General features: G+C 40.5%; 1 protein-coding gene across 1 annotated transcript in view; it reads right to left on the bottom strand.

The window, feature by feature from the left end:
• Positions 1-13,131, bottom strand: part of vstm2la (V-set and transmembrane domain containing 2 like a) — a gene marked incomplete at its 3' end in the record, with an annotated part of 50,548 nt that overhangs the window by 5,175 nt on the left and 32,242 nt on the right. Inside the window, exons 2-3 of the mRNA XM_079183012.1 lie at positions 6,598-6,767; positions 6,457-6,501 (exon numbers count right to left, since the gene is read on the bottom strand). Coding sequence (XP_079039138.1) covers positions 6,457-6,501; positions 6,598-6,767 — 215 coding nt within the window. The remainder of the gene's footprint in view (positions 1-6,456; positions 6,502-6,597; positions 6,768-13,131) is intronic.

The raw sequence follows: 13,131 nt of genomic DNA, 5'->3' as shown, positions 1-13,131 counted from the left end.
AGTCACAGTACAGCGTGATGCAATAAAGTCACAGTATAGCATGATGCAATAAAGTCACAATATAGCATGATGAAATAAAGTCACAGTATAGCGTGATGCAATAAAGTCACAGTATAGCATGATGCAATAAAGTCACAGTATAGCGTGATGCAATAAAGTCACAGTACAGCGTGATGCAATAAAGTCACAATATAGCATGATGAAATAAAGTCACAGTATAGCGTGATGCAATAAAGTCACAGTATAGCGTGATGCAATAAAGTCACAATATAGCATGATGAAATAAAGTCACAGTATAGCATGATGCAATAAAGTCACAATATAGCGTGATGCAATAAAGTCACAATATAGCATGATGAAATAAAGTCACAGTATAGCATGATGCAATAAAGTCACAGTACAGCGTGATGCAATAAAGTCACAATATAGCATGATGAAATAAAGTCACAGTATAGCATGATGCAATAAAGTCACAATATAGCATGATGCAATAAAGTCACAATATAGCATGATGAAATAAAGTCACAGTATAGCATGATGCAATAAAGTCACAGTACAGCGTGATGCAATAAAGTCACAGTACAGCGTGATGCAATAAAGTCACAGTACAGCGTGATGCAATAAAGTCACAATATAGCATGATGCAATAAAGTCACAATATAGCGTGATGCAATAAAGTCACAATATAGCATGATGAAATAAAGTCACAGTATAGCATGATGCAATAAAGTCACAATATAGCGTGATGCAATAAAGTCACAATATAGCATGATGAAATAAAGTCACAGTATAGCATGATGCAATAAAGTCACAATATAGCATGATGAAATAAAGTCACAGTATAGCATGATGCAATAAAGTCACAATATAGCGTGATGCAATAAAGTCACAATATAGCATGATGAAATAAAGTCACAGTATAGCATGATGCAATAAAGTCACAGTACAGCGTGATGCAATAAAGTCACAATATAGCATGATGAAATAAAGTCACAGTATAGCATGATGCAATAAAGTCACAATATAGCGTGATGCAATAAAGTCACAATATAGCATGATGAAATAAAGTCACAGTATAGCATGATGCAATAAAGTCACAGTACAGCGTGATGCAATAAAGTCACAGTACAGCGTGATGCAATAAAGTCACAGTACAGCGTGATGCAATAAAGTCACAATATAGCATGATGCAATAAAGTCACAGTATAGCATGATGCAATAAAGTCACAGTATAGCGTGATGCAATAAAGTCACAGTATAGCGTGATGCAATAAAGTCACAGTACAGCGTGATGCAATAAAGTCACAATATAGCATGATGCAATAAAGTCACAGTATAGCATGATGCAATAAAGTCACAGTATAGCATGATGCAATAAAGTCACAGTAATGCGTGATGCAATAAAGTCACAGTATAGCGTGATGCAATAAAGTCACAGTATAGCGTGATGCAATAAAGTCACAGTATAGCGTGATGCAATAAAGTCACAGTATAGCGTGATGCAATAAAGTCACGGTATAGCATGATGCAATAAAGTCACGGTATAGCATGATGCAATAAAGTCACAGTATAGCGTGATGCAATAAAGTCACAGTATAGCATGATGCAATAAAGTCACGGTATAGCATGATGAAATAAAGTCATAGTATAGCGTGATGCAATAAAGTCACAGTATAGCGTGATGCAATAAAGTCACAGTATAGCATGATGCAATAAAGTCACGGTATAGCATGATGCAATAAAGTCACAGTATAGCGTGATGCAATAAAGTCACAGTATAGCGTGATGCAATAAAGTCACAGTATAGCGTGATGCAATAAAGTCACAGTATAGCGTGATGCAATAAAGTCACAGTATAGCGTGATGCAATAAAGTCACAGTATAGCGTGATGCAATAAAGTCACAGTATAGCGTGATGCAATAAAGTCACAGTATAGCGTGATGCAATAAAGTCACAGTATAGCGTGATGCAATAAAGTCACAGTATAGCGTGATGCAATAAAGTCACAGTATAGCATGATGAAATAAAGTCACAGTACAGCGTGATGCAATAAAGTCACAGTATAGCGTGATGCAATAAAGTCACAGTATAGCGTGATGCAATAAAGTCACAGTATAGCGTGATGCAATAAAGTCACAGTATAGCGTGATGCAATAAAGTCACAGTATAGCGTGATGCAATAAAGTCACAGTATAGCATGATGAAATAAAGTCACAGTACAGCGTGATGCAATAAAGTCACAATATAGCATGATGCAATAAAGTCACAGTATAGCATGATGCAATAAAGTCACAGTATAGCATGATGCAATAAAGTCACAGTATAGCGTGATGCAATAAAGTCACAGTATAGCGTGATGCAATAAAGTCACAGTATAGCGTGATGCAATAAAGTCACAGTATAGCGTGATGCAATAAAGTCACAGTATAGCGTGATGCAATAAAGTCACAGTATAGCGTGATGCAATAAAGTCACAGTATAGCATGATGAAATAAAGTCACAGTACAGCGTGATGCAATAAAGTCACAATATAGCATGATGCAATAAAGTCACAGTATAGCATGATGCAATAAAGTCACGGTATAGCATGATGCAATAAAGTCACAGTATAGCATGATGCAATAAAGTCACGGTATAGCATGATGCAATAAAGTCACAGTATAGCATGATGCAATAAAGTCACAGTATAGCGTGATGCAATAAAGTCACAGTATAGCGTGATGCAATAAAGTCACAGTATAGCGTGATGCAATAAAGTCACAGTATAGCGTGATGCAATAAAGTCACAGTATAGCGTGATGCAATAAAGTCACAGTATAGCGTGATGCAATAAAGTCACAGTATAGCATGATGAAATAAAGTCACAGTACAGCGTGATGCAATAAAGTCACAATATAGCATGATGCAATAAAGTCACAGTATAGCATGATGCAATAAAGTCACAGTAATGCGTGATGCAATAAAGTCACAGTATAGCATGATGCAATAAAGTCACAGTATAGCGTGATGCAATAAAGTCACAGTATAGCGTGATGCAATAAAGTCACAGTATAGCGTGATGCAATAAAGTCACAGTATAGCATGATGCAATAAAGTCACAGTATAGCGTGATGAAATAAAGTCACAGTATAGCATGATGCAATAAAGTCATAGTATAGCATGATGAAATAAAGTCACAGTATAGCGTGATGAAGTAAAGTCATAGTATAGCATGATGCAATAAAGTCACAGTATAGCGTGATGAAATAAAGTCACAGTATAGCATGATGCAATAAAGTCACAGTATAGCATGATGCAATAAAGTCACAGTATAGCATGATGAAGTAAAGTCATAGTATAGCATGATGCAATAAAGTCACAGTATAGCATGATGCAATAAAGTCACAGTATAGCGTGATGCAATAAAGTCACAGTATAGCATGATGCAATAAAGTCACAGTTTGCTGATGGGGGATGGTTCAGCCCGTTTGGTTGTCCTCCTGGATGCCCTCCAGTGGGGTTCTGCCTGCCTAGGCCCCAGACCATGAGTCTCCACCCCTTTCCAGCCCCCCTCCATTCTTCAGCTCTCTGGCCACTTTGTCCAAGACATCCCTCCTCCGGACCCACTCCACCCACCCTACAGGCCTTGTTTAACTATCAGGACGTCTGGGATCCATCCGTTGAGGAGAGTTTTCTCTCATGAAGGTTTGTATCCTTCGTGCAGTTATCTTTTGTACCTCATCCTGTTTTATATGTCATTTTGAACGATTCTGTTAATTTGGATTTTAGTTATTACATTTTGGACTGACTTGGCATGTAAGTTTCTTTATTAAAATCACCGTTTATCATCCTTCTGCTCCATGTGTCTGTCCGCATTTGGGTCAATTCACTGTTGTCTGTTTGCCATACCGTGAATAGCACGTCAACAAAAGTCATAAAAAAGTCATAGTATAGCATGACAAAAAAGTGGGAAGAACTCAAAAAGTCATAGTAGAGGATGTCGAAAAAAAGTCATAAAAGGTCACAATATGTCAGTAAAAGTCATAAAAAGTCATAGTATTTCTAAAAAAGTGGAGAAAAAAATAGTCTCTAATGTTGTAAAAAGTCATTTTAAAAAGTATAGTATGTCTAAAAGAAATTCTACCATCATGCTGTATACTGTATTTTTATTAGAAAATAAAAATCATACACTATACTTTGCTGAATGTAACTGTAATGCAAAAATAATGATGTGCTTATCGACCACTCATGTTTCTCTATGAACTGTGAAGCTACAGGCAGGAGATGGTTAGCCTAGCTTAGCATAAAGACTGGAGGCAGGAGGAAACTGTGAATGTTTTTTTTTTTTAAGTGCTTTTGAGTTTGTTTGTTTTGTTGTTCTCTTCTAATCTACCTCTCAGCAAGAAAGCAAATGAGTGTTCTCCAAAACATACGTTTCCTTTAATGGTATTAGTGTCGTTGGTGCATACAAGTTCAGTAAAAATACATGTAAAAGGTTTACAGCTGCCTATTATGAATTGGGCGTGGCAATGTTTAAGATGAAATCAGGTTTAGCACGTATGTAGACAGATACACAGAGAGATACAAAGGCAACATATAAGAGCCACAGTATAGGAGATGTTATGGTGCATAGCCTGGACACTCTACGGCTGCAGCTCCTCCCATTCACACACACACACACACACACACACACACACACACACACACACACACACACACACACACACACACACTCACACTCTCAGACAAAGGTGCTGCTTAAATAAAATCTATTTTGGGCCTTGAAAGTACAAAGACACCACATCTTGGAAGTAAAAGCTTTGCAAGTTCACATCACAGAGAAGCTACTGTAAGAGTCTGGGGACATTGAGACGTGTGACGTGCCAAGATATAAATACGACTTTGTTTATCACCCACCTTCCTCCCTGTGACGGCGGTAGGTGCTCGTGTGCCGGTCCCTGCATGTGCGTGTTGTGATGACACATTTCCACCGTGACTTATCTATCTGTTTTATTCTCTGACCACTCTTTGTAAGGTTAATACATGTCAGACATGGTCGGTACGGGTCCTCTCAGGTTGAGTAGTATTGGATGTGTGTCTTAATCAGGGGCATGATATTGTCAACTTAGATAAGGGGCTGAATGGCGATGCAATCTGTGGACCAATCAGTGATTAACCATTCAATGGTTAATCAGTGAATGGTCACTGTTGTCCAGATGTCCTAGTGATGAACTCCTCCTACCCACCATGTGCTCCAGGCCTTCATAAGTCGTACACAACACAACACTCTGGGTTCATTCCTCCTTCAGAACCGCATTGCATTCTGTATGACGATTGAAGCTTCTCTGTGCAGAGAATAAATACTTTAAAGACAAACTTCTTTTCTCAATGTTTCGTAATTTCAGTACCATAGGACTCACTCGGTACTGTTGAACAGTTGTTTTCCACCACAAACTGACTGTATGTGAAAGCTTAACGATGTTTTGTAGCACAAGTCATCAGTTTGTGTCTGCGTGTTTTTGCTGTACTATATGAATGTGGGCCGACATTCATTATATAGAGAAAGCTCATCATCATCTCCCAGCTGTACAGCCTGCAGAGTTCGGGCTCCACCCCCACACACACACACACACACACACACACACACACACACACACACACAGCTGGTGCTTTCATAATAGCGAATCAGCAGCAGTTGGCCTCTTGGGAGGAAGAACAGAGGCTTCATGTTTTTTGTGTGTGTGTTTCTGCGCTACACATCTTTGCAGATATTTTTTTACTTCACATAAAATTGTATTTACATCGCTGCTGGAGTAAGATTGTATAATTAGCCCGTAGCCTCTGTTGCTCATTTTTGTAATGGTAAAGTCGGCATGGAGATTTAGTGAGAGGAATATGTTGGTGTGGATGTAATGTGCAGTAGTTCCTACACTCTGCTCACTTCTACAGTAAATTAAAAAAAAAAGTCCACATTCTTAGTCATTACACGGTGTGGCTCAGTAGAAGGCCCTCCCTGCTTGTTGTGGGGAAACTGGTCACCTGGGTGAGCTAAAGCATGGATCCAGGAGGAGATATATAAAAAGCTCTGCTGACTTCCCCAGCGTGTCCCCTTCACGGTTTATTATTTGGATTCGGTGTTAAAGTCATAAGGATGCAGTGGCGTTTATGAGAATCTGAGAACCCCCCCCCCCCCTCCCAAGGACGACACCACCGCCCCCCCTACGAGCTCCGGTGACACCTGCTCTTTGGCTCACACTGTGATTCTGCAAACCCGTCAAGGGAGGAGTGAATGTGTTGATGCATCGTCTGGGGCGTTAACAGCACCGAGTGAAAAAAGAGATCCGTTTAACAACAACACCTGGACGAAGACATTTTAATTTAATCACGAGGGCTTTGTGCCTCATTTCATCATATAATACCACTGCAAACACGAGGCTTTGTTTCACAAGAATGACTGGAGATAGTGGTTTACTCACACTTATCTTTGTAGCATCCTTAGGCATCTCCTCCTCAGGAGCCACCTAGAACAATAGATTAAGAATTTCAGTTAGATTCCAGTTATTTTGGGGTTATAGACATATTATCAGAAGGCAGCAGAGTTCCTGCTATGAACCTACTTCATTGGTGGTCCAGGGTTGTCTGTCCGTCCAGTCAAGATGGTTCCTGATGTACCACCACTGGATCTCCAGTGAATACGAGGGCGTCCCCGCCCCTCTGAAGGAGCACGCCATCTCCACGTCCTGACCCTTCTGAGCAGTCATATCATGAGGCACCTCTGTGAACATGGCTGGAGAGACACAGAAGGCGACACGGTTAACACATGATGTCATTATGACAAAATGAAATACAAATATTTTTCCGATTTCTAATCATTTAATCGAACGTTCAAACGGTAAAGTGCCTTTTTAAAAACATGTTCAGATACACCAAAGATATGACGTTTGTTCCTGATGGATGGAAGTCACATTTATTGTGATTTTATTATCTTAAATTGCAAGTCAAGGTTGATTCGGGCATCTGATCAGGATGACTCCTAGACCCAGAACCAGCAGGAGAGTTATACAGGAGTTAGTTACAGGAAACCATGAAATGATGAAGAAATTCTCACATTGGTGCAAATATTTGAGCTTCATATTCACTAATCCTTTGAAAATACTTTACTCACCAGCACCTTATAGCCTATAGCGTGAGTGCTAACAAAATCCTTTTACATAGCTGTATTTGCACAATCTGTAATTAGCCGCCGATACCGAACCTGAACGAGTGAGTGTTATATTCAGGTGCAGCCGGAGCTAAATCTGAACCCACATTTGGAACATTTTGGTTCCCATCAAGCTGCACAAAACCATAAAAACAAAACCCAACAGACCAGCTGTCTCCCCCACAATGCACTAAGGAACCCTGGATATTTAGCTTAACAGGGAGCCATACATCTCCTTGCCTCACGAATACTCCGTAGCATTTATGAAGAGGGAAAGTTACATTTATTGTTTCATGTTTTACAACAGGTACATGTTTCTGTCTTCGTCAGTGGTTTCCCTGAACTGAAAATAGTATTTGCAACAAGCTTTAGAAAGCAAAGAATTAGACTAGTTAGTGTTGTTAAATTATACTCGGAAAAACATCTCAACACCAATTTTGAAGAGACAAAGATGTAATTGAAGATCAAAGTTGTGAATATACATCTTTCTACTGCTCTACTACACTCTATGGGTTCCATTGAAAAGTCTCAGCAGGTATAAATAGTGTAAACCAGGCCGACATTTGCTCATAAGCACAGGCCTTTACCGTCAGATGGTAATTACATGGATATAAACAACAAACCGTGGGACACAAGTTGTCGGTTGTCCATCAGTTGTTGAAGCCCCTCCTTTAACTGGGACACATCTGAACCGACAGTGGAACAGGGATCAAACTTGGAAATAGGCTCAAGCTGAATGGTAAATGTCAGTTATCATTTTGTGGACACTTTCATCCAAATCGTCTGAAAGTACCATGGTCATGGATATACTGAAGTCTTTTGGCATCCATAAATTTGGAAACTGGTAACTGCCGGACTAGGAAAATCCTCTAACTTGCATTCCCTTTTCCTTTCTATGTATTTCTGTAATATCCTTTTTCTAATCATCCAACTCAAACCACAGACCCGAGTCAAACTGAAGGTGAGCCTTTCTGAGTGGAGCTCAGCAGGAATTATTTCACACAAGAAGGCAACTTTTTAGGACTGGGATTGTTTTTGCACGCTCAAGTTACTTTTGCTAATGAAAAAATAAAAAGGGTAATGTCACGGTGAACGGAGTCATTTGCTTTCATTCTTTACAAGTTAAACAGTTGTTTGACATCAAAATAAAAATAAATAAAAAGGTCCTTTCAATGAATCTTTCTGGAGCACACGAGACAGTCTTCCTCGTCAGCATTATGCTGTTTGCTCAGCATTAAACAATTAAAGCTTTTTTTATGTGGTGTAGGTTTCAACCCTCGATTCAACGCATGTCCTACTTCCAAAAATCATCGCACAACCCTCCAGAGCAGGGGTGCCCAATACGTCGATCGCGATCGAACGGTCGAACGCGATCGAACGGTCGATCGCGGAGGTAGTGCCGGTAGATCGCATGCCATTCAAAATAAATGTGATGTCCTCATGGCATTTGCCACTTGATTGACGTACAGTGCAGTCAGTGTGAATTTCACGTCTTTTCTAACACACGAGTCACCACGTATGCGCGATCAACAACGTGAGCTACTGCAAAACTCCGCGAGCTAATTAGTTAGCCTTCCAATGTATTTCTACTAAAGAAGCTAAAGCTGCAGCGCCATGATTTGAGTAACTTCCAAAACCTCGCGTCAGAGCTGGAGACGCAACGGAAGGCGTGTGGGCAACTTGACAGTGCGCGTTCCACAGAGCAGATTGATGTCTGTCAGAGTTTGACAAACGCTTTCAAGACTTTGCTTTACTCGAGCCAGTCGCTACATTTATGTGATGCAAATTTCAGGAAGATATTGAGGTTGATTCACTCGCATTAAAAATGTCAACGCTGTCATGGACAGTTTTAGTAACCAAACATGAGGAAATGTGCCACCTTCTTGACTGCATTATTCGGCTCTACTTATTTATGTGAGTCAGCCTTTTCCCACATGAAGAATATTAAGTCCAAATATCGTTCCACCATGACTGATGATCATAGAAGTCTGCTTGAGGCTGGCTACCAGCAGCTACTGTCCGGAATATTTAAACCTGGTTGATTCCATTCAGTGCAAGTCATCAGAGTAAGGTGATGACCAAAAATGTACAGAATTGTATTGTGCCATAAGGGTTCATGCAGTTATGCAAGGTTATGCCAACATATATTGTAAATATAAAGTATACTCAGTAAGTAATAAGTAATAAATAGATATTTAGCATTTTTAATGTAGGTAGATCATTTTGACTTGGTCATTTTAAAAGTAGCTCGCAAGCCGAAAAAGTGTGGACACCCCTGCTCCAGAGGGTTCCTGCTTCTTCGTCTTCTCTGGACCGGCACATCCTGACTACTCTACATGAACTACTTCATCTGTGTGCTACAGGTGTTACATGTTACTCAGTCTTGTCTTAATGGTGTACAATCAGTGGTTTCAAATGCCATCAAACAAACATGTGAACAACTTTTGTATGACAAGGAAACAAAGATTATAAGTCATCTTTTTCGTCTCCACTGAAATCCAGACTAAATGTACTTTAAGATAAGAAGTGGCAGCTCTGACTAACAGTACGGGGAAGGGAAGAGAAATAGCGAAGAATTGATTTACGGAAATTAATTAGGAAAATGTGGAACCACAATTAAAATGCCACAAGGCACAACTGAACCTATTTCACATAAGGTGGATGAAGTCAACTCACATTTTGGTAATGAGAGCTCCTTCCATCGCCATGAAAATAATAGCGACTGCATTTTCAATACTGCGACTGTGACAATATTTGCCACTCCACACATGTGGAAGTCCCCTTGAAACCAGCAGATGAGATGTGTTTTCTCCTCTGGGGGAAACCCGGCGTCACAGATGAGGAGTTTCATTCCAATCGAAGATCAGCGCCACATGATTTGAGTCAAATTTGATGTCACTGAAGTATATCTGGCATTCTGAGCTTTTTTCCTGACAGGAGAGTGACACTTCAGAAGGATTGTGCATGTTTATTTAATCATTAAGCTATTTTAAAAGAAAGCAGGAGTCCTGCTCAACGATTTGTCTGGCTCATCAGTCAATAAAAATGAGTCAAACCTGCACCGACTAAGTGCCGGCCACAGATTAACATCGTCTGTTCGACCTACTGAGGCTGCGCTATGGATCCGCCTTGCGTTACGAGAGCAGTACAAGCCTCCAGTCATACATCTCTCTTGTACATTGATCAAATCTGCTTGTATTTTTCATTTGTGAAACCCGAAGCACACCGGGTATCGATTTGACATTACACAGCCGGAGCCAACAACAATGCCCCTCTGTTGTTGATAATATTCAAAGCTTGGACATAAAAAAAAGAACAACCTGCTGTGTAAGAGATCGAGCCTCTTTCGCAATGATTATCTGTCTTTTTCCCAATTAGCTGTGAAGCCCGAAACGCGGAATCCGAGCACATTTCTTCGACCAAATGCTTCACACAATCGGAAACCAGGAAACTGTGATAGTCATCACCGGCCCATTATAATGTAAGGGAGATAAAGCTCACTGAGCAATTTACAAAATCCTCCCATCAAATGCAAATCAGATCACATGACGTGCTATTACATTTGAGCACATATTTGATACTTAAAAACAGCTTTTACTGTCAAAAGAATTGGGAGAAAACTTTAAGAAAATCTGGCCGATCACCACTTTGAATGTAATCACTATCTCCTGCTCTGCAAATCTTTATTGTCCATCGACTCTGGAGTGCCGATGATTCAAACACGTGGCTATCTAATGTAGTATCTCTTGGTAATAGTCATCTCTAAGCCCTTACGCTCTCATTGTTGAGGCAATAAAAGGCTGCGATGAGCATTATCATTATCTCCAAGATAAACAGCGGAAGGCTCTCGGGCCATTGCTGAACGAAAGCTACAGTACCATCCCCGTCAACCCATTTACGGCGGGGGGAGGAGGTAAAGTGGAGATGGACGCAGAAATGTTCCCGAGAAGGAGAAACTCTGTATGTGTGCGATGAGCGAGAGAATAAATCAACACCTGAGATTGAATTAATGAGCAGGGTCGGTGTTGGTGTGTTTGTGAGAGACTAATATATCGTAAGGATAAAGGGAGGAATTAATATATGAGTGAGTGAGTGAGAGAGAGAGAGAAGAAGAGGAGGAAGGCGGAGGACAATGTGCGAGGTAGCAGATAGCTGCGGGCGGGCGCCTGTTATTGTTTATTTCTTTGACAAATGGAATGCAGTAATTACAGCCGTGATAAAAGGGGGAGCGGGAGATGTTTCTGTGCGCCACGGTATTACTCCAGCCTCCCTAAAACCTCCACCTTACTCCATCTAATAGCCTGTTTACACGGGCAGTATGGGTCTACCTCGGGATGATGAGCACTCTGAAATGACAAGGTCAGAAAGAAGGGAAGGACAGGTTCACATCAAAGACAGTCATGTCAAATGAGAATCACGGGAGTGATGTACTGTCCATAATGCACACGGGTTTCGGTTTAATGAGTGGGTGCATGGCAATATTTGTGGCAAGAGATCAATGCGCTTACAGATTGAACATTGTGTCTTGTCGAACGCTGGTGTGCCGAATAACTTTAAAGCTCCACTAATCAATATTTTTACAGTTACACTCAATCAAATTAGCCTGCGTAATAAGAAAGGAGTCTGCCGTACACGCACAGAATTATAACCCGACGTTGCCGCTCCGCAGAGCTTCTTTTTTTTTTTTTTTCCGTCTCTTTTGTCAGAGTTGTGTGTTCAGCTTGTGAAGCTGATTCAGCTTAAATATTGGTTGAATCCCATTTAGATGTCCCAGAGTCATCGTTAACGTAGTTTTTACAGCTTTGAGGAAAAAGACTTCCATGTTTCTCTGCACACTAATTTAAAAATGCACTAAAACTTCAAAGCAACCACAAACATTTAAATTGAGTGAATTGAAAACTGAAATTAATTCATTATTAATTGAAACGTGAGTACATCACCTTATTGATCAGTCAGCAACAGCACAGTTCTGTCAAAGGGGCCGTGTCTATATGACGTTCAGAGCATTATTGTAGCATATTAATGGTCCGGCTGCCATGCGTGTTAGTGCATGCAAGTCCCTGTTTGTGTGCCCCACTGGCTAGCTAATGGCCGCTGTTCTGCACTGCCCTCATACGGCGGTTATCACGATAACTGATATGTTTGCACCGTTTGAGCTGTTAACACACGTTAGCGGCTAGCCACAGGCTCATCCATCATCGTGTTCGAGAGCCACGTGGAGGCAATCCACATGGGTTTGCTCGGAATTCCATAGAGGGCTCCTTTTAAAAACAACTCCTTATCCTCTACACCTACACGTCACATATCTTTGTAACTGCCTTACACTGCTGACAGCCAAAGCTTAAGCTAATTCATCAGGGGACTAGAATGTTCCCTAGCATGAATAATCAACAGTGAACTTCTCTTAGGAATAAAGCACCCGCTAATTGCGGCCAGCAGTTTGTAATTATGAAGGTCAGTCCAGCAATAGTTGTCTGCCCCATGTGTGTGGTTCAAATGTAAACTCATACATACCAAAAAGACACTGAAACAGCATCTACACAACCACTGGAAAAACCTAAAGAAATGCAGAATACATTGAAGATATGATATGAAGAAATGGAAATGAAACAGCTTAAATGAAAAAATGGTTGGAGAATTCGTTGTTGACAGGAAGGGTAAGAACACAAATTAAAAAGGTATGGCACCAATCGACCGTATTACAAACTACCAAACTGTTACAATCTAAATGCAGATAGAATCATGAAACAAACAACCTGTCAAATCAAATATTGTTTGTCTGCCTAAACATGATCACCGATGTGAAGCCTTGACATGAATTACCCTTCTTTAAAACTGCCACCGTGTGAACCAGACGATGTGAGACAAGTTGCAAACGGCTCACTTCTACTTGTTATTTTGTTGCAAAATAGATGGCGCCTGCTGCATGATCGGGCAGCCGGCGGCATCA

This window comes from Pholis gunnellus, assembly GCF_910591455.1.
Source record: "Pholis gunnellus genome assembly, chromosome: 2".
Taxonomy (NCBI): domain Eukaryota; kingdom Metazoa; phylum Chordata; class Actinopteri; order Perciformes; family Pholidae; genus Pholis; species Pholis gunnellus.
The sequence above is the reverse complement of the archived record's forward strand: the minus strand, read 5'-3'. Positions and strand labels throughout refer to the sequence as shown.